We start from the raw sequence: 27,818 nt of genomic DNA, 5'->3' as shown, positions 1-27,818 counted from the left end.
AGGATCCCTGACATCAACTAGTCTGCCCTGGTTAGGGCACATTTGGAATATTGTGTCCAGTTCTGGACCACTCAGTTCAAAAAAGACAGGGAGCTGCTTGAGAGAGTCCATCACAGAGCCACAAAAGTGATTAAGGGAATGGAATATTTTCCTTACCAGGAGAGCCAGAGGGAGCTGAGGCTGTGCTGTTTGGAGAAGAGGAGACTGAGAGGTGACCTCAGCAATGGTTACAAAGATGTGCAGGGTGAGTGCCAGGAGGCTGCAGCCAGGCTCTGCTGGGTGATGCCCAATGACAGGACAAGGGGCAATGGGTGGAAGCTGAGGCATAGGAAGTTCATGTAAGCATGAGAAGGATTTTTTTTTCCTGTGAAGGTGACAGAGCACTGGAGCAGGCTGCCCGGGGAGGTTGTGGAGTCTCCCTCTCTGGAGATATTCAACACCTGCCTGCATGCATTCCTGTGTGATCTATTCTAGGTGATCCTGCTCTGGCACCGGGGTTGGACTGGATGAGCTTTCGAGGTCCCTTCCAGCCCCTGACACTCTGTGCTTTTGTAACTTGAATTTTATGTGATTTGTGATTGTTGTCTGGAAGAAGAGAAGAAACATATGGAGTCTTAGAAGTATTTGGCTATCATTTCTTTAGAAAACTGGGCAATATAAATGCTGCTGAACTCTGTCCAGATTTGATGTGAAACTGATTTATATGGTCATAGAGTTCTCAGCTGTATTACAAATGATGTGGGTAGTGGTTTTATTGCATTAATACAGTATCACAGTATCACAGTATCACCAAGGTTGGAAGAGACCTCACAGATCATCAAGTCCAACCCTTTACCACAGTGCCCAAGGCTAGACCATGGCACCAAGTGCCACATCCAACCTTGCCTTGAACTGCCCCAGGGACGACGACTCCACCACCTCCCCAGGCAGCCCATTCCAGTGTCCAATGACTCTCTCAGTGAAGAACTTTCTCCTCACCTCGAGCCGAAATTTCCCCTGGCGCAGCCTGAGGCTGTGTCCTCTTGTTCTGGAGCTGGCCACCTGAGAGAAGAGAGCAACCTCCTCCTGGCCACAACCACCCCTCAGGTAGTTGTAGACAGCAATAAGGTCACCCCTGAGCCTCCTCTTCTCCAGGCTAAACAACCCCAGCTCCCTAAGCCTCTCCTCGTAGGGCTTGTGCTCAAGGCCTCTCACCAGCCTCGTCGCCCTTCTCTGGACACGCTCAAGCATCTCAGTGTCCTTCCTAAACTGGGGGGCCCAGAACTGAACGCAGTACTCGAGGTGTGGTCTGACCAGTGCAGAGTACAGGGGCAGAATGACCTCCCTGCTCCTGCTGACCACACCACTCCTGATACAAGCCAGGATGCCACTGGCTCTCTTGGCCACCTGGGCACACTGCTGGCTCATGTTCAGGCGGGTATCAATCAGTACCCCCAGATCCCTCTCTGTCTGGCTGCTCTCCAGCCACTCCGACCCCAGCCTGTATCTCTGCATGGGGTTGTTGTGGCCAAAGTGCAGCACCCTGCACTTGGAGCTATTGAACCCCATCCCATTGGCCTCTGCCCATCTGTGCAGGCGGTCAAGGTCCCGCTGCAGAGCCCTTCTGCCCTCCAGCTCAGTCACATCTGCCCCCAGCTTAGTGTCATCTGCAAACTTGCTGATGACTGACTCGATGCCCTCATCCAGATCATCTATGAAGATGTTAAAGAGGATGGGGCCCAGCACTGATCCCTGAGGGACACCACTAGTGACTGGCCGCCAGCTGGATGTGGCACCATTCACCACCACTCTCTGGGTCCGGCCCTCCAGCCAGTTCCTAACCCAGCACAGAGTGTTACCATCCAAGCCGCGGGTTGACAGCTTAGCCAGCAGTTTGCTGTGGGGGACAGTGTCAAAGGCCTTGCTGAAGTCCAGATAGACCACATCCACAGGCCTCCCCACATCCACCAAGCGGGTCACCTGATCATAGAAGGAGATCAGGTTAGAAAGGCAGGATCTGCCCTTCCTAAACCCATGCTGGCTGGACCTGAGATCTTTGCCATCCCTCAGGTGCGCAGTTATTGGCCCCAAGAGAACCTGCTCCATCAGTTTCCCTGGCACTGAGGTCAGGCTGACGGGTCTGTAGTTCCCAGGTTCCTCCATCCGACCCTTTTTGTGGATGGGGACCACGTTGGCCATTTTCCAGTCTCCTGGAACCTCTCCGGTGAGCCAGGACTGCTGGAAAATGATGGAGAGTGGCTTGGCCAGCTCAGCTGCCAGCTCTCTCAGCACCCTGGGATGGATCCCATCTGGTCCCATGGACTTGTGGGTGTCCAGATGGCTCAGCAGGTCCTGAACTAATTCCTCATGAATTTCCAGGGGAACACACTGCTCCCCGACCCCATCCCCCAGTTTAAGAGGCCATTTGCATCCTCCTCCTCTCTCCTTACTGTTGAAAACTGAGGCAAAGAAGGCATTCAGGACCTCTGCCTTTGCTTCATGTTAGACCATTACAGTTATCTGTCTGTTTTTCTCTCCTTTGCAGGTGGCTTTGCTATTGCAATGTCCCTCAGTTCTGTGACAGTCTACCTCGGTATGAAACCACCCAGGTCTTTGGAAGGACGTTGCTTCGCTCCGTTTTTACTGTAATGAGAAGACAGCTGCTGGAGCAGGCCAGGCAAGAAAAGGACAAGCTTCCTCAAGAGAAACGAACACTAATACTCACCCATTTTCCAAAGTAAGGGGTCATATTGTGCCTGCCTTCAGGGTTAACCAGGGGTCACAGTGTGCCTGCCTTCAGGGTTAACCAGGGGTCACCGTGTGCCTGCCTTCAGGGTTAACCAGGGGTCACAATGTGCCTGCCTTCAGGGTTAACCAGGGGTCACAATGTGCCTGCATTCAGGGTTAACCAGAGGTCACAATGTGCCTGCATTCAGGGTTAACCAGGGGTCACAGTGTGCCTGCATTCAGGGTTAACCAGGGGTCATAGTGTGTCTGATATTCAGGGTTAACCAGGGGTCACGGTGTGCCTGCATTCAGGGTTAACCAGAGGTCACGGTGTGCCTGCCTTCAGGGTTAACCAGGGGTCACAGTGTGCCTGCATTCAGGGTTAGCTAGGGGTACTGGTGTGCCTGCATTCAGGGTTAACCAGGGGTCACAATGTGCCTGCATTTAGGGTTAACCAGGGGTCACAGTGTGCCTGCATTCAGGGTTATCCAGGGGTCACAGTGTGCCTGCCTTCAGGGTTAACCAGGGGTCACAGTGTGCCTGCCTTCAGGGTTAACCAGGGGTCACAGTGTGCCTGCCTTCAGGGTTAACCAGAGGTCACAGTGTGCCTGCATTCAGGGTTAACCAGGGGTCACAGTGTGCTTGCATTCAGGGTTAACCAGGGGTCACAGTGTGCCTGCCTTGAGGGTTAACCAGGGGTCACAGTGTGCTGCATTCAGGGTTAACCAGGGGTCACAGTGTGCCTTCATTCAGAGTTAACCAGGGGTCACAGTGTGCCTGCCTTGAGGGTTAACCAGGGGTCACAGTGTGCCTGCATTCAGGGTTAACCAGGGGTCACAGTGTGCCTTCATTCAGGGTTAACCAGGGGTCACAGTGTGCCTGCATTCAGGGTTAACCAGGGGTCACAGTGTGCCTGCCTTCAGGGTTAACCAGGGGTCACCGTGTGCCTGCCTTCAGGGTTAACCAGGGGTCACAGTGTGCCTGCCTTCAGGGTTAACCAGGGGTCACCGTGTGCCTGCCTTCAGGGTTAACCAGGGGTCACAGTGTGCCTGCCTTCAGGGTTAACCAGAGGTCACAGTGTGCCTGCATTCAGGGTTAACCAGGGGTCACAGTGTGCCTGCATTCAGGGTTAACCAGGGGTCACAGTGTGCCTGCCTTGAGGGTTAACCAGGGGTCACAGTGTGCCTGCATTCAGGGTTAACCAGGGGTCACAGTGTGCCTTCATTCAGGGTTAACCAGGGGTCACAGTGTGCCTGCCTTGAGGGTTAACCAGGGGTCACAGTGTGCCTGCATTCAGGGTTAACCAGGGGTCACAGTGTGCCTTCATTCAGGGTTAACCAGGGGTCACAGTGTGCCTGCCTTCAGGGTTAACCAGAGGTCACAGTGTGCCTGCATTCAGGGTTAACCAGAGGTCACAGTGTGCCTGCCTTCAGGGTTAACCAGGGGTCACCGTGTGCCTGCCTTCAGGGTTAACCAGGGGTCACCGTGTGCCTGCCTTCAGGGTTAACCAGGGGTCACCGTGTGCCTGCCTTCAGGGTTAACCAGGGGTCACCGTGTGCCTGCCTTCAGGGTTAACCAGGGGTCACAGTGTGCCTGCATTCAGGGTTAACCAGGGGTCACAGTGTGCCTGCATTCAGGGTTAACCAGGGGTCACCGTGTGCCTGCCTTCAGGGTTAACCAGGGGTCACAGTGTGCCTGCATTCAGGGTTAACCAGGAGTGTGCAACTTAGGCATGGAAATGAAAACTTACCTGCAACTTAGAATAATGGTCAGAGGGTGGAGCACCTGTCCTATAAAGACAGGCTGGAAGATCTTGGGCTGCCCAGTCTGGGTGAAAAAAGGCTATGGCCTTCCAGTACCTGAAGTGGGGACTGCAGAAAAACTGGGGGAAGGGACCATTTACCAGGTGGTGTAGCACAAGGAAAAGAGGCAATGGTTTCAAACTACAGATTGCACGTTAAGAAGAAGGTCTTTACTATGGGGGTGGTGGAACCCTGGAACCGGTTTCCCAGGGAGTTATTGGAAGCCTCATTCCTGGAAATACTTTGGTTTGATGGGGCTCTGAGCAACCTGATCTAGTTGGGGTGTCCCTGCTTGGTGCAGAGGGGTTGGACTAGAAGACCTGTTAAAGGTCACTTCGAGTTTGAGTGCATTCTATGATTCATTCTGTGATTCTATGAATAAGATCATGATCTGCCACCTAAAAAAGGTACTAAAAAAAGATTCAACACCACATTGATACAAGGGGCAGATTTGCAGAGGAAGAGTGTGTGCTCTTGCCCTTGTGTCACCACTGCCTTCTACAGCACTGTTATTCACTTGCAGTGCCTTCTAATACTCTGCTGGGTGAAAAAAAGATAAGCACTGTGCTGATGCTCTGTGGGAAATATGATCATGTTTAAAATCTTTTATGTCCTGTAATTGTCTGAAGGATTTATCTCTTTGCTGATGTTACTCAGAATGAATCTTGCAGAGGAGCTGCAGCTTAGAGTGTGAAGGTGGTACCTGGCATCAGTGCAGGGTTCCTGGCTGCCCTAGCTGCTCTATCCTAGATGAAGTGAACAGCTCCAGGTTATGTCTGTGTGTACCTAGGGTATAGTCACCAAGGAGGCTGAATATAGAGTCCATGTTGCCTGTAAATGTAGCCTTAGATAAAACTCAGTTTGTGCTTCTGCTCCGTCAAAGATGGTCAAGAAGCTATTTGAAATCTTTTAGCTGTTGTCAGCTATGTAGCTAGAGATGAACACCACACATTGGTGTGCTTAGATATGTGTCCTGCATATGAAACAAAGGAGTAAGACCTGAACCTGGAAGTCTTTAACTTTTTCAGGTCTTGCTCAACAGTCCTATTGGTTTCAGATGGATGGCTTCTATACATAGAAATGACTCTTGAGAGTTCAAATGTGCTATGTTCTGATGGTTTGGGAGTTACCTGCCCCCCAGCTTTTATGAAATCACCCAAGCTAGACTCAGCCAAGCTGGAAGTTAAGGAATGAGGCTTTATATTCACAGCTTAGCACAAGATAGAAGCAGATAGCTACAATAGTTACAGAAATAGACAAGTTAAAGGTAATACAGAAACACCACAGCCCTCCCAGATACCAGAGTCTCCAGGAGGGGCTCCCAACCACCCTTCCACCTTCTTTCCACCCTTACACCTTATCTCAGAGTTTGCCTTACATGCAAGGTGAGTTTGGGGGCTCAGCCAGGGGGATTAGAAGCAGAAGGATTAGTTGGGTTATACAGATCCAAGCAGAAACCCAGGGGAGAAAACACAGACGCTGACTCCGACAGATAGAGATTCTCTGTCTTGTCTATGTTTGTGTCCTTGTTCTTATGTCTCAGCAAGCCTATGAGTGCAGACATTACTATTGTTTCCTTTTCACAGCCTAGAATATCATTTTACTCATTAAAATATTCCAGTTAGCCTCAGTCCAGCGCAGGCCTGAAGTGCCTGACCCCTTCAATCTCTTTCCCTTTGTCTGGGAGGACTGATGAAAAGACTTGCTGCACTCAATCAGACACTGACTCCAACAGATAGACTCTCTGTCTTATCTATGTTTGTGCCCTTGTTTTTTTGTCTCAGCAAGCCTATGAGTGCAGTAGACATCACCAGGGGGTTAGAAGCAGAATTACTTGGGTACACAGGGAGAAAAGCACAGGCACTGACTCCAACAGAGACTCTCACACTCTCTCGCACTGTGTTATCTATATTCGTGTTCTTGTTTTCACACATCTCAGCAAGCCTATGAGTGTAGGCATCACCATTGTTTCCTTTGCACAGCCTATAATCTATTTTTTTCTCACGAAAATACTCCAGTTAGCCTCAAACTAGCACAACTGTCAACTTCTGGTCTGAAAACCCCTTTTGTGCAGCATAGGATAAGCAGCTATCTTGCTTGTGAGAGAAAACTTGTATTAGCCCCATGAAGGCAAACATGGTGGATATTCTGATCAGTGACATCTCTTTCACACATAATAAAGCTCAGAGAAAGTAAGATTAAAAATACTGGTCTGTAAGCACTAACAAGCAGCTAAATGTTGGAGCAGGACACTTCAAGGAACTAAAGAGTCTTCCTAAGTGCACTGTGGATAACTAGCCCTGGCATTTTGTTAACCTGTAAGAGACAGAAAATAAATGCACCTGCAAAACACTGACTTACCAAAATGAGCATATTTTGTCATAATTGTATAGTGTAAGTGTCTTGGTTATCTCTCAACTTGCAGCTTTTTTATTAGGACACAGGTTTGTTCTGGAAAAGTAGTTTCTAACTGTTTCTGCATTTGCAAATCAGATAAATATTGCTTGCAATCAAAGTTTAATTTTCACAGGTGACGTCTCTACAGAATTAAGATACTTAGCATCCTCTGTAGCTTGTGATTTTGTGTGCAGTTGTATTTTTAAAAAGGAATAGAACAGCAGCAGCTCCTTAACTGAATCAGAAAGGTTTTGAAGTTGAAAATGTTGATCTTGAAAAAGAAGGTGTTCTGAATGATCCTATCCCATTAATATTTCACCTGGCTTTGTGCCTAGGTTTCTGTCAATGCTGGAAGAAGAAGTGTACAGCCTGAATTCTCCCATTTGGGATCAGGATTTCATGGTGTCTAGTCCCCAAACTGGACAGCTAGGAGTCCAGACAGGTAATTTGCTTTAAGTGATGGATTAGGGAACACCTGAGTATAAAGATAAATCTGTACAAGTGATGAATTCTAAGGAATAAACCTTAGATATGCAGCTTAATAAATATCAGCCTATACTGTATCTGATTCCCTGGTGCTTCTTCATATACAGATCCCACTTGGATGATGAAAAGCAGGTAATTGAAGGTGCTAATGGAGCAGGTTGAGTGCTGAGACATCATCTGAGTGTTCAGGTGGCACAAGTGCAATTCAACTTTGGCAAATGAGAATAGTCAGTGGGTAAATGGCTGCAGTGGGTCACCTGCTGGACGATGGTCTACTTGTGTGAAGACCTATGCCAATCCTTAATATCTCAAGCAGTAAGACAGCCAAACAGTTGGGGCTGTTCACTTTGGAGCAGAGAAGGCTCTGAGGTGACCTTATTGTAGCTTTTCAGTATTTTAAGGCGGCCTACAAGAAAGCTGGGGTGGGACTTTTTAGGCTGTCAGGTAGTGTTAGGGTGGGGGGGAATGGAGCAAAGCTGGAGGTGGGGAGATTCAGACTGGATGTTAGGAAGAAATTCTTCAGCATGAGGGTAGTGAGACCCTGGAGCCATGAGGGAGGTGGTGGAAGCCCCATCCCTGGAGGTGTTTGAGGCCAGGCTGGATGAGGCTCTAGACAGCCTGATCTAGTGTGAGGTGTCCCTGGCCACAGCAGGGGAGTTGAAACTAAATGATTCCTGTGGTCTTTTCCAGCCCTGACTGATTCTATGATTCAGTAGAGAAGTAGAAGCCTTCCACATCAGGTGTCCCATTGCCTTTGCACACTATTTGATAGCCTGATGGCTTTTTGATAGTTTTCCTATGCCTTGTTAGTTATTATCTGCCTCACTAGCAATTCTGCAGCTTTCTTTTATTCTCAGTTAGGGTAGTGAGGTGTAAGTCATTGCTTCAGTTGCAGGGAGACACTAGTGATGACTCTCAGTTTCCCCTTCTCCTCTTCTGTCCTGCTCAAAAGTATGTAAAATCTGTTTATGCAGCTCAGGGGTTGACTTCAATTTCCAGGTATTTGATTCAGGATTTTGTACAATTCAGTATTTTGAGAAGTTGTTGGCTGCCAGCTGACAAAAATGTCATGTCAGCACGTTTTCTGACAGTAAATTTCATAGAGCATGAGTGCAATTTCACTGTAACAGAGACAAGCTTTTTTTGGTGAGGAGTTCCTGCTCTGCACCATGACCTGGTGAATTATGCCTTAGCCACAGGTCCATTGCACCTCTATAACCGTGTTGCTCTCAGAGTCCATTCTGTCATGTACCACTGGCAAAAAAAAATGGCAAAATTAAAGGGCAAAAAATGGCAAAAAAAAAGGCAAAGCTGTCAGCTTGTGGCTTGGACAGGTTCACTTTGGTATAGGACAAGAACTGGCTTGGAGAGACGGTCTTAAAGAATGGCAGTGAATGGTGCCACATCCAGTTGGCAGCTGTCACTGGTGGTGTGCCCCAAGGATCAGTGCTGGGCCCAGTCCTGTTCAATATCTTCAGTGATGATCTGGACCAGGGGATTGAGTCCAGCATCAATAAGTTTGCAGATGACACCAAGCTAGGAGCAGGTGTGGATCTGTTGGAGGGCAGGAGAGCCCTGCAGAGGGACCTGGCCAGGCTGGATGGGTGGGCAGAGGCCAACAGGATGAGATTGAACAAGGCCAAGTGCAGGATTCTACACTTTAGCCACAACAACCCCAGGCAGCACTACAGGCTGGGGACAGAGTGGCTGAGAGCAGCCAGGCAGAAAGGGACCTGGGGGTGCTGGCAGATAGAAGCTGAAGATGAGCCAGCAGTGTGCCCAGCTGGGCAGCAGAGCCAATGGCATCCTGGCCTGGCTCAGGAGCAGTGTGGCCAGGAGGACAAGGGAGGTTATTCTTCTCCTGTACTCAGCAGTGGTCAGGCCACACCTTGAGTGCTGTGTCCAGTTCTGGGCTCCTCAATTCAAGAGAGATGTTGAGGTGCTGGAAGGTGTCCAGAGAAGGGCAACGAAGCTGTGAGGGGCCTGGAGCAGAGCCCTGTGAGGAGAGGCTGAGGGAGCTGGGGGTGTGCAGCCTGCAGAAGAGGAGGCTCAGGGCAGACCTCATTGCTGTCTACCTGAAGGGACATTGTAGCCAGGTGGGGGTGGTCTCTTCTGCCAGGCACCCAGCAAGAGAACAAGGGGACTGAGCCTCAAGTTGTGCCACGGTAGGTCTAGGCTGGATGTTAGGAGGAAGTTGTTGGCAGAGAGAGTGATTGGCATTGGAATGGGCTGCCCAGGGAGGTGGTGGAGTCACCATCCCTGGAGGTGTTCAAGCAAAGCCTTAATAAGGCACTTAGTGCCATGGTCTGATTGATTGTTTAGGGCTGGGTGCTAGGTTGGCCTGGATGAGCTTGGAGATCTCTTCCAAGTTGTATGATTCTGTGAATTCTGCAGCACTTCATTTTAGTGCACAGCTGTTGAGCACTGGATGTTGCCCCAGCAGAAAGGCAGGCAGAGGCAAAGACTGCAGGTGTTCAGGCTATGAGCTGTCGTCTCAGCACCGCCCCCACCACCTACCTGCCACAAATGAAACCAGGATGATTTGGGATGGGTGTTTGTTTTGTTTTTTAAAGTTAGGGAGAAATGTTAGTTTGTAGTCTTTCAAAACAACAGTTTCATCTTCTTAACTGGTGAAACAGCTTCACCCTTTGTTGAGTCTGATTTGTCCAACGAGTCTTTGAACAGTGTTAAAGTGGAAGGCTGAAGCTGAATGATTAGATTTTGCTTTTCAATAGACCCTTACAAAAAGCCTTTTTATGAGCCTAAATGCCAGCAGGCTTGGCAGGTATGTGAAGGAAGTTTGTTTTTGTAGCTTGTGCTCAGCACTACAGAATAATAGAGCCTGATATTTGCTGCCTCTGACACCCAGCAGTGGTATAGTCCCTCAGGCGGAAGCTTAGAAGAATATGTGGAGATAAAGCTTTAACAACTCTGTCTGCAAAATGGTAGCATTGCTTTGTTGCACAACCTTAGCTGTTGCTTCTCAGCTGGTGGGTGTGAAATTGAGTGCAGCACTGTGACAATCCTTCAGTCAGCCACTTAATGAGTTCCATGTCCTGACTTTTTGTGTGTTTGTTTGTCTTTTATGCCGTTGCAGTTATCAATCCTCCTCCTGTTGCAAGATCTGTTTCATACAGTGCAAGTCCTTCATCTCTGGAGCAACCCAACAGTGGCAACATGAGTCCTGCATGCAAAGTTTCTTCTGCTCTTGACCCAAACCTAGGTAATAAAGAGGGAGGCTTGCTTTTTGGCTTCTGTCAGTGTTACTGGTAGGTGCAGTACATGGTGAGCATTGCCTTCACTCTGCAGTAGCCAGCTTGAGGTGTTTTGCTAAAAGACATGCACATACATGCTTCATCTCCCCTGTGATAATGTTTAACTGGCAGAAATGAAAGTATATTTGAGAGGAAAACGAAGGAGCTTGTTTGAATTAAATTAAAGGGGAAAAGACTGGTGTCAGTGGCTCCTGAAAAACACTTCACTGCAGTACCCATATGATAAGCCATAGTAAGGTTTAGTTTAAATAAAGAAAGAGTAGGAGAAGGTATTGACTTTTTTTACCCCTGTATTATTTTTTTAAGAGTTTAAGGTCATAAACTGGCTGGAGGGCTGGGCCCAGAGTGTGGTGGTGAATGGTGCCAAGTCCAGTTGGCAGCTGTCACTAGTGGTGGGCCCCAAGGATCAGTGCTGGGCCCAGTCCTGTTCAATATCTTTATTGATGATCTCGACCAGGAGATTGTGTCCAGCATCAGTAGGTTTGGAGATGACACCAAGCTAGGAGCAGGTGTTGATCTGTTGGAGCGTAGGAAAGCCCTGCAGAGGGACCTAGACAGGTCCCTGCATAGGTGGGCAGAGCCCAATGGGATGACACTGAACAAGGCCAAGTGTGGGGTTCTTCACTTTGGCCACAGCAACTCTAAGCAGCACTGCAGGCTGGGGACGAAGTGACTGAGAGCAGCCAGGCAGAGAGGGACCTGGGGATGCTGGCAGAGAGTAGCTGAACATGAGCCAGCAGTGTGCTCAGGTGGGCAGCAGAGCCAATGGCATCCTGGGCTGGCTCAGGAGCAGTGTGGCCAGCAGGACGAGAGAGGTTATTCTGCCCCTGGACTCAGCACTGGTCAGGCCACACCTTGAGTGCTGTGTCCAGTTCTGGGCTCCTCGATTCGAGAGAGATACTGAAGTGCTGGAAGGTGTCCAGAGAAGGGCAATGAAGCTGGTGAGGGGCATGGAACACAAACCCTATAAGGAGAGGCTGAGGGAGCTGGGGGTGTGCAGCCTGCAGCAGAGGAGGCTCAGGGCAGACCTCATTGCTGTCTACAACTACCTGAAGGGAGGTTGTAGGCAGGTGGGGTTTGACCTCTTTTCCCAGGCAAGCAGCAACAGAACAAGGGGACACAGTCTCAGGTTGTGCCAGGGAAAGTATAGGCTGGATGTTAGGAGGAAATTGTTGGCAGAGAGAGTGGTTGGCATTGGAATGGGCTGCCCAGGGAGGTGGCAGAGTTGCCATCCCTGGTGGTGTTGAAGAGAAGCTTGGATGAGGCACTTAGTGTCATGGTCTGGTTGAGTGGCTAGGGCTGGGTGCTAGGTTGGCCTGGATGATCTTGGAGATCTCTTCCAACCTGGTTGATTCTATTCTGATTCTATTCTCTGATTCTATAAGGCACTGAAGTTATGTATTTTTAAGCAACCGTTAAAAGCACAACCACACCAACCAGTTGTTGAATGCATAAATTATCCTGGTAAATGCTTTTTCAAACACCTCAAGGTTAATGAGCCTGTTGAGAATTTGTAGGTCAGAGAGATGATCACAAGCTTATATAAAGTAAGCCCTCAAGGAAGTAAAAAAAGCTAAACAAACACTTATCCTCATACTTAATTACAAAGAAACTTAAGGTGGATCCTAAACTGCAGCTTTCTCTGAGAGACAAGTTCTGAAATAATCTTAGAAGTGAGAATAAGTAGATTTTAATTCAAGTTTTAGTCTTTATTACAGATCAGCAAAGCAAGTAGTACGTAGGCACTACCAAAAAAAGGTATTATTTTGACAGTTTGTAAAGAGACCTTGGAGTGGCCTTCCAGTATCTGCAGGGGACCTACAGGAAGGCTGGAGAGGGACTGTTGACAAGGTCTTGTAATGACAGGACAAGGGGGAATGAGTTTAAACTGAATGTTAGGAAAGGGTTCTTTGCAGTGAGGGTGGTGAGACACTGGCACAGGTTGCCCAGGGAGGTTGTGGAGCTGGGGGTGTGCAGCCTGCAGAAGAGGAGGCTCAGGGCAGAGCTCATTGCTGTCTACCACTACCTGAAAGGAGGCTGTAGCCAGGTGGGATTGGTCTCTTCTCCCAGGCACCCAGGGACAGAACAAGGGGACACAGTCTCAAGTTGTGGCAGGGGAAGTATAGGCTGGATGTTAGGAGGAAGTTGTTGGCAGAGAGTGATTGGCATTGGAATGGGCTGCCCAGGGAGGTGGTGGAGTTGCTGTCCCTGTAGGTGTTGAAGCAAAGCCTGAATGAGGCACTTAGTGCCATGGTCTAGTTGACTGGATAGGGCTGGGTGCTAGGTTGGCCTGGATGATCTTGGAGGTCTCTTCCAACCTGGTTGATTCTATGATTCTGTGTCTGTGCTCTGTGGTTTCTCTGCAGCCTCTGCTTGGATCAAGCAATGTAACTCCTCTTCTGCCTGCCTGATGCAGTGTAGCCTTCTAGCTGCCTCCTGCAGCTCAGCCACCTACTGCAGGAGGTCCCCTACTGAGCATACCTTCTCCAGGCAGGTTTGGCACCTGTCCCTGCTCTAGCAGAGAGGCCCAGGCACTGTCCAGGAGCTCCCTTTGGCAGCTCCATCTGGGTGGATGCGTTGGTCTAGCCTTGAGCTCTGTGGTAAAGGGTTGGACTCGATGATCTATGAGGTCTCTTCCAACCTTGTTGATACTGTGATACTGTGTGACCACCTGTAGGGTAGATGGTACAGACCTTCCTGACTGGAGATGCAGCCTTTGATCTCTGACCAGTGCCCACCATTCTGCTTTGAGGGTTGGGTAGGGTGAGTGCTGCTGGCTGGGCTGGCTCCCAGCTGCTGGTCCATCTTCCTGGTCGAGCTGGCCAAGCTTCAGCCCCCTCCCTGCGCACCCTTCTGTGCGAACTGCAAACTGCTGTTCCGTGCCCTGACTGATGTGTCACACTCAGTGACAAGTTCAGCCAATTTCTGTGGTCCCTGGAGGATAGCCATGGCTGAGCTCAGCATGGAGCTGGGCTGGGTCCCCGAGACTGCCCACAGCTCAGTCCCCTGCCACAGCCAAACCTTGCTCAGCCTACACACAGAGGCTTACCCCATTGACCTAGCAGCTAATGGCTTTGTACTTCATTAGTGGATCCCCAGGGTACTTGGCCTTCCCTAGGTACCTTCACCCAGCCTCAGGCTGCCTGCAGGAGCAATGGCTGATACCTGCCCTCGCCTTCTGGGCACAGAGCAAGCCAGGGCTTCCTGCATGGACACCCCTCAGTCAGCATGGTGGAAGCATGCTGTAGCTACTCCCTGGGGCCTTCTTTTAAAGGTGTGGTTACCGTTGCCCTGGCAATGCCCATAAATCTTCAGTATGAAAGAGAGAGCTGTCAGCTCCTGGTTGGTTGTCTCTGCTTCCCTGGAATTTTCCTACCAGAAGGAAACTACAGGAAATCCTCTGTACACCAAGATCTACCTTTCAGCTGCTGGCCAGGCCAGTTCTGAAGCGGCCACCCTTGGCAGCTGACTGTTAATTCTGATTGTAGTTTGGTTGTTTCTAATTTGTGCTGGTTTCATTATACAGGTGAAAAGAGAAAGAACAATGAACCCTATTCTCTGGAGGATTCCAAAAAACCCAGGGTCGTAGGAGATATTCCTATTGAGTTAATCAATGAAGTCATGTCCACAATCACGGATCCTGCAGCAATGCTTGGGCCAGAGGTGAGAAATACACAGGCTTGCTTTTAATAATCCTGTGAGCCACTTGGATCCTCGCAAGTCCATGAGGCCAGATGGGATCCACCCTAGGGTGCTGAGAGAGCTGGCAGCTGAGCTGGCCAAGCTGCTCTCCCCTGAAGACTGGAAGCTGCCAATGTGATCCCATCCACAGGAAGGGTCGTAAGGAGGAGCCAGAAAACTACAGACCTGTGAGCCTAACCTCAGTGTCAGGCAAGGTGATGGAACAGGTCATCTTGGGTACCATCACAAAGCACCTACAGGATGGCCAAGGGATCAGGCACAACATAGGTTTAGGAAGGGTAGGAGGTCCTGTCTCACCAACCTGATCTTCTTTTATGATCAGGTTCCTGCCTGGTGAATGTGGGGCAGGCTGTGGGTGTAGTCTACCTGGACTGCAGCAAAGCCTTTGACACTGTCTACCACAAGAAGCTCCTGGCACAGCTGGCAGCTCATGGCTTAGACAGGTTCACTCTGTTATTGGTCAAGAACTGGCTAGAAGGTTGGGCCCAAAGAGTCGTCGTGAATGGTGCCACATCCAGCTGGCAGCTGTCACTAGTGGTGTTCCCCAAGGATCAGTGCTGGGCCCAGTCCTGTAAAACATCTTTATTGATGATCTGGACAAGGAGATTGAGTCCAGCATCAGTAAGTTTGCAGATGACACCAAGCTAGAAGCAGGTGTGGATGTGTTGGAGGGTAGCAGAGCCCTGCAGAGGGACCTGGGCAGGCTGGATGGGTGGGCAGAGGACAATGGGATGAGATTTAACAAGGCCAAGTGCAGGGTTCTACACTTTGGCCACAACAACCCCAAGCAGCACTACAGGCTGGGGACGAAGTGGCTGAGAGCAGCCAGGCAGAAAGGGACCTGGGGGTACTTGTGGACAGTAGCTGAACGTGAGCCAGCAGTGTGCCCAGGAGGACAGCAGAGCCAATGGCATCCTGGCCTGGCTCAGGAGCAGTGTGGCCAGCAGGACGAGAGAGGTTATTCTGCCCCTGGACTCAGCACTGGTCAGGCCACACCTTGAGTGCTGTGTCCAGTTCTGGACTCCTCAATTCAAGAGAGATTTTGAGATGCTGGAAGGTGTCCAGAGAAGGGTTGATGAAGCTGGTGAGGGTCCTGGAGCACAGCCCTGTGAGGAGAGGCTGAGGGAGCAGGGGGTGTGCAGCCTGCAGAAGAGGAGGCTCAGGGCAGAGCTCATTGCTGTCTACCACTACCTGAAAGGAGGCTGTAGCCAGGTGGGATTGGTCTCTTTTGCCAGGCAATCAGCAACAGAACAAGGGGACACAGTTTCAAGTTGTGCCAGGGGAGGTCTAGGCTGGATGTTAGCAGGAAGTTGTTGTCATAGAGAGTGATTGGCATTGAAATGGGCTGCCCAGGGAGGTGGTGGAGTCACCGTGCCTGGAGGTGTTGAAGCAAAGCCTGGATGAGGCACTTAGTGCCATGGTCTGGTTGCTTGGCTAGGGCTGGGTGCTAGGTTGGCCTGGATGAGCTTGGCAGTCTGTTTCAATCTGGTTGATTCCGTGATTCTATGATTGGAAGTTCAAAGAGAAATTATATTTACAAGAGTGTATATACAAAAGGCAATCAAGTAGAATAAGCACAATAAACTGTATTAAGCCTGGATGATCTTAGAGGTCTCTTCCAACCTGGTTGATTCTGTGATTCTATGATGCCTACAGCACCATTAATACCTGTGATCTGTGGCATGCATTGGTGAATCCACTACATTTGTCTAAGCTGGCTAGCATTAGGAAAATATGGGTGGCATAAGCTTCATGTGAATGGCTGCTTTCCCATGGGAGGTGTTGCAGCTTGCTGAGTCACAGCTATCACTGTTCTTAGCTACTTTTTACCAAAAGAAGTTTGAGTAGCTCTTGTACACTGTAGTGCAGACTTATATCCAGCCACAGGGATGCTCAGAGGGATGGAGCACCTCTGTTGTGAGGACAGGCCACAAGAGCTAGAGCTCTGCAGCCTGGAGAAGAGAAGGCTTAGAGGAGACCTTGTAGTGGCCTTGCAGTATCTGAAGGGGACCTACAGGAAGGCTGGGGAGGGACTATTGACAAGGTCTTGTAATGACAGGACAAGGGGGAATGGGTTTGAACTGGCAGAGGGGAGATTCAAAGCAGATGTTAGGTAAGGGTTCTTTGCAGTGAGGGTGGTGAGACACTGGCACAGGTTGCCCAGGGAGGCTGTGGCTGCTCCCTGCCTGGAAGTGTTCAAGGCCAGGCTGGATGAGGCCTTGGGCAACCTGTTCTAGTAGGAGATATCCCTGCCTATGGCAGGGGGTTGGAACTGGATGGTCCTTGAGGTCCCTTCCACCCTAAGCCATTTTATGATTCTCTACTTGACAGTGTCACTTCTGCCACAGAAAAGGTAATCATTGTGAGCAGTACTTCTGTGAAAGAGATGATTTCAGGAAAAGAGTGGGTTTCCTTTGTTTGTTTGTTAAGGCTTCTCCATCAGAGGCTGTGAGAGCTCCAAAATGTGATTTTGCTTCTCTTTTATGAGGCACAGACCAACTTCCTTTCGGCACACTCGGCCCGGGATGAGGCAGCAAGGCTGGAGGAGCGCAGAGGGGTGATTGAATTCCATGTAGTGGGGAACTCCTTGAACCAGAAGCCCAACAAGAAGATCATGATGTGGCTGGTTGGTTTGCAGAACGTGTTCTCGCACCAGCTGCCCCGAATGCCCAAGGAGTACATCACACGCTTGGTCTTTGATCCGTGAGTACTGCTGGAGAGGGCTAAGGCAGGAGGAAGCACTTCTGAACCAAGAACACTGCTTTTCCCTCTCAGTGCTAGTGTGTGTCTTGCTTTGGCTGCTACCCTACGCTGCAAGCACTTCAAAAAGACACACTGACTGTAGCAGCCACCACAGGTTGCACGTGGCTCTCAGCCTAGTGCCCTGGTTGAATTGTGCCTCAGCTGCTCAAGCATGCAGGGAGATTCTCCTCAAAAGTGTCCACCATATGCTTCTTGGAGAGTTTTGCTTTCTTTTGACCAGCACATTCTCACAAAATTTCTACCTCTGAATATTCCATATGCAATGGCAGACATGGGATGTGCTCTACTGACCACAGCACTTCACAGTGGAGTATGCCTGTGGGATCGTTGTTGTGTCCTGGCAGAGACTTTGAGAAGGTCTGAGCTTACTGCAGCCAGCTATGCAGCCTGGCTCATGGAAGAGCATTTCTTCACCACTGGTGATACCAGCCTCTCTTTTTGTGCTCGGTGTTGCAGCTGCAGCAGTTATGGTAACACTTCTGGAGGCTTTTCCTCTGCTTTTATAGGCTCACTAGCATTTCCTCAACAATACTGTGATGGGCCCCTTACTCTTATGAAATCACCCAGACGAGACTCAGCCATCTGGAAGTTAAGGAATGAAGCTTTATATTCACAGCTTAGCACAAGATACAAGCAGAGAGTTACAATATTTACAGCTATAGACAGAAATAGACAAGTTAAAGGTAATACAGGAACACAGCAGCCCTCCTAGAAATAAGAGTCCCCAGGAGGGGCTCCCAACCACCCTTCTACCTTCTTTCTACCCATCTACCTTATCCCAGAGTTTGCCTTAAGTGCAAGATGAGGTTGGAGGCTCAGCCAGGGGGATTAGAAAGCAGAAGGATTAGTTACACCAAAGCAGCTCAGGGAGGTAGAGACACACTGCGACAGACAGAGACACTGTGTCTTATCTATGTTTTGTGTCCTTGTCTTTATACGCTCAGCAAGCCTCTGAGTGCAGCAGACATCACCATTGTTTCCTTTTCACAGCCTACAACCTAATTTTTCTCACTGAAATATCCCAATTAACCTCAGACTAGCACAAATACTCTCTTGGTACCAGCAAATGCTGTTGGTGCTGGCTTTGTGTCACCCCCGAAGTGCAGATAGCCTGTTGCTGGGGACTCTTGGACAAGACTCTGGTCTCTAGGCACAAGAGACTGATCTTGGGGCCTTCTCCTGGGTTCTTCTGAGGGAAGCAGCTCTTGTCTCAGGGCCAGCAGGGGTTCAAACCCTTGTACTTCTGTGTCAGGGTAAGCACTGCTCAGCTGTAAGAGTAAGGCAGCACCAGGATCTTGTCTGAGTTTAGGAGCTTTAGCAGCACTGTGGTGTAGCAGAGGCTACTGATTGAAGAAACCATATTCCCTCAGAACAACATCAGACCAAAATTCTGTAGTGGTGCTGAGTCATGACCTTGTCTCATTTTTGTATTGGGAAAGACTCTTCTGGTAAAGTCTGAGAGTGCTCTTCAGTGCAGGTGTTCGTGTGGCGAGTGGTCTGTGCTTGAGAAAGAGGTATGGGTGCTGCTACAGCAAGAACATACCTTCCTTTGTGTGCCTGAGGCAAACAGCTGACCCAAAGGAAGCAAAGCAGACTTCATGGCCAGCATCTGCTGTGAATCCCCAGGAACACACACTGGGAGCCTATGCTGAGTAGTGAGTACTCACAAAACTATATCAAGTGTGAGGGAGTGGACTCCAGCAGTTCTCCTCCCAAATTTCTTTCAGCTATTTATTGCCTTTAGTCTTCTATTTCCAACATGACCTCCCTTGCTGAATCTTACTGCTTAAAGGACTTAAAGATAAGTAAACAAAATGAAAAGCTGAAGGTTTTTGGTGTGTTTGGCTGGGGTTTTTTTTGTTTGGTTGTTTTGTTTTGTTTTCATATATATTGCAGCTGTCATTCCACAAATTACAAGCACTAAAAAAAGTAAGAGAAAAAGAATATGTAAAATAAACTCTCCTTCAGTGGTGGCACATAAAACATAACTACACTTCAAACTACCTGGCTTTTGGCAGGGGCTCACTTTTGGCACTGACTTCCTTCCCCCCTCCACCCTGGAAATGTTTTCTGTAAATTTGTGCTATTGCTGACATGATTTTTGTCACAGAGTGTACTGCAAAACACAGAGAGCAAGTGCAGTCTAAGTGTTTCCAGGTCTTGAGGATTAGACTGAATTGTTAATTCCTGACCCAGAAGTTCTGATTGCACCTCACTGTGTCTTTCCTGGTGGTCAATGTGAGTGCAACAGAAAAGGATATTTATTCTGGTCTTGTCTCCACTAGGAGAGGGGGATGAGAAACAAATATCATTTCTTGCTTTATCAGCTGTTTTTGAAACTGAGAGCTTAGCTATAGAGTGCATGCAAGAAAACAAGACTCCTTGAGGAAAGACTGCTGTCCTGCAACTCCAGTTACTTCTGGTTTAGTCAGGGTCAAAATATCCTGAGAACTGCATGTACAGGATTAACCCTCCTGGGGGGAGTGATCTTGAACCTGATCCCAGGTGGGCTTGACTTCTCCCCAGGGGTGGGTCTGAACACTACCAGGTGATTGTGGTTTAGCTCACTCCCCCTTCCTGTCTAAGGTCCATAAAAACAGGGGGAATTCCTGCTCTCTCTCCTGCCTTCCTGCTCATGAGAAATCACCATTCATGTTTTCCTGCTGCTCTTTGTCTTACCACGTGGTCATCATCACCAGGAGGCAGGCAAAACCCATTGCAATCCAATCTGGTTGTGTATTTACATGTTCTGTGTCTTATTTTCCCTTCCCTACACCTTTGTAACTTCCCTACCTCATGTACCTTTTGTTTATTGTTAAACTTTGCTTCTTTTCACTTACAAATCACAGTGAGATTATTTATTTGGATCTCTCTCCATCTAATTCCTTTTCTTTTGGGAAAGAAAGAGGAAGGGGGAATGGCATCCTATAAATTGTTATTTGGTTCTATCAACTATATTGGAGTCTCTGGGAGTTTAAACTAGAGCCATGACACTGCGCAATGCCACAACCGTCAGCAATAGATGCAGTGAGGGCAATACAACTCTTAGGTGTTGTCTTAGAACAGAGTAGAATCAACCAGGTAGAATCATCCAGGCCAACCTAGCACCCAGCCCTAGCCAGTCAACTAGACCATGGCACCAAGTGCCTCATCCAGGCTTTGCTTCAACACCTCCAGGGACGGTGACTCCACCACCTCCCTGGGCAGCCCATTCCAATGCCAATCACTCTCTCTGCCAACAACTTCCTCCTAACATCCAGCCTAGACCTGCCCTGGCACAACTTGAGACTGTGTCCCCTTGATTCTATTGCTGGTTGTCTGGCAGAAGAGACCAACCCCCACCTGCCTACAACCTCCCTTCAGGTAGTTGTAGACAGCAATGAGGTCACCCCTGAGCCTTCTCTTCTCCAGGCTAAACAACCCCAGCTCCCTCAGCCTCTCCTCATAGGGTTTGTCTTCATCATAGAATCATAGAATTATAGACTCATAGAATCAGCCAGGGTTGGAAGGGCATTACTCTAGTGTCAAGGAGTACTTGGCAAGGCCAAGACCTCGCCACATGAATGATGAATGTTATGGTAAATGCAAAGCATGATGTTAAAGAGTAACTGTGCTGCGGATAGAAGCAGAAAACTCAACAGAAGCATAGACAGTTGCATTAGCGTGGTGGAGAGAAGCAAATCAAGTTCCAGAAAAAAGGAAGGTAGTGACACTTTATGTGCTGTGTGCATGAGTTAAAGTGACTGTTCTTTCTGCCTGCCCAGGAAACACAAGACACTTGCATTAATAAAAGATGGCCGTGTTATTGGTGGCATCTGCTTCCGCATGTTCCCCTCCCAAGGATTTACGGAGATTGTCTTTTGTGCTGTGACTTCCAATGAGCAAGTCAAGGTAAAAATGATTCTCTGCTCGAGTTTATTAACTGTATTTGAGTCCTGTTCACTACTGCATACACTCTTAACTTTGGTAGTCACCTTTAACATATCGCTGAGTTGCCAAACAGAAAAAGGGGTTTGGAAGATACAGTGTTAGACAGATGTGCACACGTAGAATACAGATAGAATGCAGTGTTAGACAGATGTGCACACGTAGAATACAGATAGAATGCAGTGTTAGACAGATGTGCACATGTAGAATACAGACAGATGTGCACACACAGAACACAGATAGAATACAGATAGATGTGCACACGTAGAATACAGATAGAGTACAGTGTTAGCCCAATGTGCACACAGAATACAGATAGATGTGCATACAGAATACAGATAGATGTGCACACACAGAATACAGATAGAATACAGATAGATGTGCACACACAGAATACAGATAGAGTACAGATAGATGTGCACACGCAGAATACAGATAGAGTACAGATAGATGTGCACACGCAGAATACAGATAGAATACAGTGTTAGCCAGATGTGCATGCATAGAATACAGATAGAGGTGCACATGCAGAATACAGACAGATGTGCACATGTAGAATACAGACAGATGTGCACACACAGAACACAGATAGAATACAGATAGATGTGCACACACAGAATACAGATAGAGTACAGTGTTAGCCCGATGTGCACACAGAATACAGATAGATGTGCACACAGAATACAGATAGATGTGCACACACAGAATACAGATAGAATACAGATAGATGTGCACACACAGAATACAGATAGAGTACAGATAGATGTGCACACGCAGAATACAGATAGAATACAGTGTTAGCCAGATGTGCATGCATAGAATACAGATAGAGGTGCACATGCAGAATACAGACAGATGTGCACATGTAGAATACAGACAGATGTGCACACGTAGAATACAGATAGGATAGACAGATGTGCACACATAGAATACAGACAGAATACAGACAGATGTGCATATGTAGAATACAGACAGATGTGCACACATAGAATACAGATAGGATAGAAAGATGTGCACATGTAGAATACAGATGGACAGATGTGCACGTGTAGAATACAGATGTGCACGCTTAGAATACAGATAGAATAGACAGATGTGCACATGTAGAATACAGATAGAATAGACAGATGTGCACACTTAGAATACAGATAGAATAGGCAGATGTGCACACTTAGAATACAAATAGAATACAGATAGACAGATGTGCACGTGTAGAATACAGACAGATGTGCACGTGTAGAATACAGACAGATGTGCACGCTTAGAATACAGACAGAATAGACAGATGTGCACACGCAGAATACAGATAGAACACAGGCAGATGTACACATGTAGAATATGGATAGACAGATGTGCACACTTAGAATACAGATAGAATAGGCAGATGTGCACACTTAGAATACAGATAGAATAGGCAGATGTGCACACTTAGAATACAGATAGAATAGGCAGATGTGCACACTTAGAATACAAATAGAAGACAGATCGACAGATGTGCACATGTAGAATACAAATAGATGTGCACAAGTAGAATACAAATAGATATCATAGAATCAACCAAGTTGGAAGAGACCTCCAAGATCATCCAGTCCAACCAATACAGATAGAATGCAGGTAGGCAGATGTGCACACTTAGAATCATCAGCATAGCAGTAGGCTTATATTGTAATTAAATAAATGAAGTCTTTCTCAAGACAGTAATGGTCAGTAGTTTCCAGCTCTTAGACTGTTCACTCCTCTGCCTGCAGCAATTTCCTCAGTGCAGTTTAACAGGAAAAAAAGAGGTACAGTTTAATCTCTGTGAATAAGCACATGGCTTATCCTATACACTTGAGTTCATTTCACAAAACCTCCTGAGTGGGGAGAGTTAGTGGTTTGTTGAAAGAACATAGAGCATTATAAATACAAGCATTTCCTGCTGCTTTCCCAGGATCTACAGGTAGATCTGTGACCATTCCGTTCGCCTTTAGATGGTGCTGGAGCTTTGTTTGGGTTTGAGTTTTTTTGGTGTTGGGTTGTTTGTTTTTTTTCAATTGAAACTGAAACTAGAGCCAAGAAGTGAATTAATTTAGTTTGAAGCTGAGTGTGCAGAAATAGCATGCCCTACTTTAAAGAGAAGAGCTCTGAGTGTGGAAGGGCAAGCAGTGGGATTGAAAGCCTGTTACAGTTTTTAATCATAGAGTCATAGAATGTCAGGGGCTGGAAGGGACCTCCAAAGCCCACTTGGTCCAGCCCTCCTGCCAAAGCAGCATCACCTAGAGCAGATCACACTGGAACACATCCAGACAGCTCTTGAATATGTCCAGAGAGGGAGACTCCACAACCTCCCTGGGCAGCCTGTTCCAGTGCTCTGTCACCTTCACAGTGAAAAAAAACTTCCTCAGGTTTACATGGAACCTCCTATGCCTCAGCTTCCACCCATTGCCGCTTGCCCTGTCCCTGGGCATCACCCAGCAGAGCCTGGCTGCAGCCTCCTGGCACTCACCCTGCACATCTTTACAAACGTGAACAAGGTCACCCCTTAGTCTCCTTCTCACCAAGCCGCAGTTCTCTCAGGCTCTCCTCATAAGGAAGAAGTTCAACTTCCTTAATCATTTTTGTGGCTCTGTGCTGGACTCTCAAGCAGCTCCCTGTGCTTCTTGAGCTGGGGGGCCCAGAACTGGACACAATATTTAAGCTATATTTGTTGTTATTCTGCTCTGGTGTTAGAAAGTAGGGGCCTGTCATAAAAGTATCAAATGTTTTAGCAGATACCAGTTATAACAGGACATGCTTTAGCTATGTCTGCTCTTAGCTTGGATGATTTATGAAAGGTGGTTTTGTTCTACTGTACTGAAACAACCAACTGTGCCACAGAGGATGCCAAAGGGGTGCTGACATTCTCTAGGAACAGCCTTTCAGAAGGTAGTAGAACAAATCAATCCAACCTCTCCAGCAGCTTGCCTGGATTGCATGTGCACACACAGCACCCAGTTTCTGCTGTTAGGCTCTAAGTGATCTGAAGATCACAGAAGCATAGAATCAGTCAGGGTTGGAAGGGACCACAGGGATCATCTAGTTCCAACTCCCATGGGCAGGGGGACCTCCCACTAGATCAGGCTGGCCATGGCCTCATCTGGCCTGACCTTAAACACCTCCAGGGATGGGGCCTCAACCACCTTCCTGGGCAACCCAGTCCAGGTTCTCATCACTCTCATGCTCAACAACTTCCTCCTCATGTCCACTCTGAATCTCCCCACCTCCAGCTTTGCTCCATTCCCCCCCAGTCCTGTCACTTCCTGATAGCCTAAAAAGTCCCTCCACAGCTTTTTTGTAAGCCCCTTCAGATACTGGAAGGTCACCTGGGAGCCTCCTCTTCTGCAGACTGCACAGCCCCAACTCTTTCAGTCTGTCCTCACAGCAGAGCTGCTGCAGCCCTCTGAGCATCCTCCTGGTCCTTCTCTGGACACGCCCCAGCATCTCCACATCTCTCTTGTAATAGGGGCTCCAGAACTGGATGCAGTAGCCCAGGTGGGGTCTCAGCAGAGTGGAGTAGAGGGAGAGAATCCCCTCCCTCGAGCCCTTCAGAAACAAGTGGGTTTCTTTAGAGCTCTGGAGAGAGTCCAGGTTTTGCTCTTTTTTTTTCAATTAGAAGTGGGTCAGATGCTGGAAGCTGTGGTACCTTGTGTGCCCTGATGAGTCACAAAGATGCCCTTACAAGGCAGAAAGCAGTTTGCTCATGAGTACACCTCAACCAGTTAGCTGTGAGGAGATGGCATCTAGAGGAAATGCTGCAGTTTGAAGAACACACACATCTGTCATAAGCCCCAGCCCACAGTTTCTAATTTGTGTAGTCCCCGAAGGCTTTGTAATGGCTTTTCCCCCCCCCCCCCTCATGTTTCACACAGGGATATGGAACTCACCTCATGAACCATCTGAAGGAGTACCACATCAAACACAACATTCTCAACTTCCTCACCTACGCAGATGAATATGCTATCGGGTACTTCAAAAAACAAGTAAGTGAGTGGAGGAAATCACCTGGGGCCAGAGGTTAACATGTGGCAGTGATGAACTAACAGCTAGATGTGATAAAGTAGTCAGATAAAATGCATAGTGCAATTTTGTGTCTATATTTTTATCTACAAAGTGTGTCCTGTGTTCATCTTCTGTAACAGTGCTGGCTTAGAGTGCACTTTGCTTTGATGGAATGTGATGGTTTGGGTGTTACCTGCCCCCCCACGCTTTGGAAAATCACCCAGACTAGACTCAGCTGGGCTGAAAGTTAAGGAATGAAGCTTTATATTTACAGCTTAGCACAATATACAATCAGATAGTTACAATATATACAGCTATAGACAGGAGTATACAAGTTAAGGGTAATACAGAAACACTAAAGCCCTCCCAGAAACCAGAGTCTCCAAGAGAGGCTCACAACTGCCCTTCCAACTTCTTCCACTCCTCTCTACCTTACCCTAGACATTGCCTTGTGCCCCAAGGGTTTGGGAAACAGAAGGATTAGTTAGGTGCTTATAGACCATGCAGCCCCAGAGCCCAAGAGAGAGGCTCTGTTATCTATGTTTGTGTTCTTGTTCTTATACTTCTCAGCAAGCCTATGAGTGCAGCAGCCATCACCATTGTTTCCTTTTCACAGCCTATCATCTAATTCTTCTCACCAAAATATCCCAGCTAGGCTCAAACTAGCACATTGGGAAGCAGTGGGATTAGTCACACAGACAGCAGGTTAGGGAGAGAAGGAAGGCAGCCAAAGCCAGAGAGCAACTCTGTTATCTATGTTTGCGTTCTTGTCTTTATACATCTCAGCAAGTCTGAGTGCAGCAGACATCACCATTGCTTCCTTTTCACAGCCTATAGTCTAATTCCTCTCACTAAAATATCCCACCTAGGCTCAAACTGGCATAAACTTCTGTTGTACTGTCTATATTTTAACATAAAGAATTTGGTTCTAAATCACAGCCTTTCACGTGAACCAAATCTAAAATAGGACCATAACAGTCTGAGCTTTCTTTCTTTCAGGGTTTCTCCAAAGATATTAAAGTTCCAAAAGCAAAATATGTTGGCTACATCAAGGATTATGAAGGTGCCACATTAATGGGATGTGAATTAAATCCAAAGATTCCCTACACGGAATTTTCTGTCATCATTAAAAAGCAAAAAGAGGTAAAGTCTGAAACGAAGCATTGGATATTATGATGGTTAAAAACAATTCAGTCAGTGCAGTGGAATTTTGCAGTTGAAGCATAAAATTTTACCTTACCAACATTACAGTAACAGATAGGTTGCAAAATGAGATGTTTTGAGGGATATATTGCAGTTAAGTTCTGTGTCAGATGATAACTAAGCAAACTCTTGGAGATTGATTTCTTCTGCAGCTTTGGCAGCTTCTGTTCTTCCCCTCCTCCAGCCCTGCAAATGACAGTAGTGTTTATTAGAATGTCTTTTGAATTGAGTGCTTGAATGTCCTGTGTTTTACTTGAAAGAAAAGTCTGTCTCTTCAATGTTAGGCTCTTTGGAGTTTATGCAGAATGTTCTGTATATATTCCAGGGATGAGATTGAACAAGGCCAAGTGCAGGGTTCTACACTTTGGCCACAACAACCCCAAGCAGCACTACAGGCTGGGGACACAGTGGCTGAGAGCAACCAGGCAGAGAGGGACCTGAGGGTACTCGTAGACAGTAGCCGAAGATAAGCCAGCAGTGTGCCCAGGTGGGCAGGAGAGCCAATGGCATCCTGGCCTGGCTCAGGAGCAGTGTGGCCAGCAGGACAAGGGAGGTTGCTCTGCCCCTGTGCTCAGCACTGCTCAGGCCACCTCTTGAGTGCTGTGTCCAGTTCTGGGCTCCTCAATTCAAGAGAGATGCTGAGGTGCTGGAATGTGTCCAGAGAAGGGCAGCAAAACTGGTGAGGGGCCTGGAGCACAGCCCTGTGAGGAGAGGCTGAGGGAGCTGGGGGTGTGCAGCCTGCAGAAGAGGAGGCTCAGGGCAGACCTCATTGCTGTCTACAACTCCCTGAAGGGAGGCTGTAGCCAGGTGGGATTGGCCTCTTTTTCTAGGCACCCAGCAACAGAAGAAAGGGATGCAGTTTCAAGTTGCCCTGGGGGAGGTCTAGGCTGGATGTTAGGAGGAAGTTGTTGTCAGAGAGAGTGATTGGCATTGGAATGGGCTGCCCAGGTTGGTGGTGGAGTCACTGTCCCTGGAGGTGTTCTAGCAAAGCCTGACTGAGGCATTTAGTGCCATGATCTGGTTGATTGGATAGGGCTGGGTGCTAGGTTGGACTGGCTGAGCTTGGAGGTCTCTTCCAACCTGGTTGATTCTATGATTCTCTGGTCTGCAGAATCAGTGTTCATCTCAGTAGCTCTCTGATGTTACCAGTGTGAGGGGATCTGTAGGGGCTGTAAGATGCTCGTGCAGGAGTGTCTCTGTTCACAGCATTATACCTCTGGGTTACTTCTGAGCAACTCAATTGCTTTTCGTTTTCTGTGCTGCTTTGTTACAGATCATTAAAAAGCTCATTGAAAGGAAACAAGCTCAGATACGAAAAGTGTATCCTGGCCTTTCTTGCTTCAAAGATGGAGTACGGCAGATTCCCATCGAGAGCATTCCTGGAATTAGTATGTATCGACTTGTTTTAATGTAGAACAGAAGCAGAGGAGCCCAGCAAAGGCCCCAGACTAGACAATACTAATGTATTCACATACTTCCTTCTTTTAAAATGTGATAGTTTTGGCCTGCTGATATTATTTCTATGAAGATTGTAGGGTTT

The 27,818-nt window shown here is 48.0% G+C and overlaps 1 protein-coding gene across 1 annotated transcript in view; it reads left to right on the top strand.

Annotated features, from left to right (window-relative positions):
- KAT2B (lysine acetyltransferase 2B) overlaps window positions 1-27,818 on the top strand; it is a 69,051-nt gene that overhangs the window by 29,987 nt on the left and 11,246 nt on the right. The window contains exons 6-14 of the mRNA XM_064167208.1: window positions 2,525-2,716; window positions 7,241-7,347; window positions 10,489-10,614; window positions 14,193-14,329; window positions 16,863-17,071; window positions 20,896-21,022; window positions 24,946-25,056; window positions 26,075-26,218; window positions 27,552-27,666. Of these exons, the coding sequence (XP_064023278.1) occupies window positions 2,525-2,716; window positions 7,241-7,347; window positions 10,489-10,614; window positions 14,193-14,329; window positions 16,863-17,071; window positions 20,896-21,022; window positions 24,946-25,056; window positions 26,075-26,218; window positions 27,552-27,666 (1,268 nt within the window). The remainder of the gene's footprint in view (window positions 1-2,524; window positions 2,717-7,240; window positions 7,348-10,488; window positions 10,615-14,192; window positions 14,330-16,862; window positions 17,072-20,895; window positions 21,023-24,945; window positions 25,057-26,074; window positions 26,219-27,551; window positions 27,667-27,818) is intronic.

Source organism: Pogoniulus pusillus, chromosome 28 (assembly GCF_015220805.1).
Source record: "Pogoniulus pusillus isolate bPogPus1 chromosome 28, bPogPus1.pri, whole genome shotgun sequence".
In the NCBI taxonomy this organism is placed as follows: Eukaryota; Metazoa; Chordata; class Aves; order Piciformes; family Lybiidae; genus Pogoniulus; species Pogoniulus pusillus.
The sequence above is the reverse complement of the archived record's forward strand: the minus strand, read 5'-3'. Positions and strand labels throughout refer to the sequence as shown.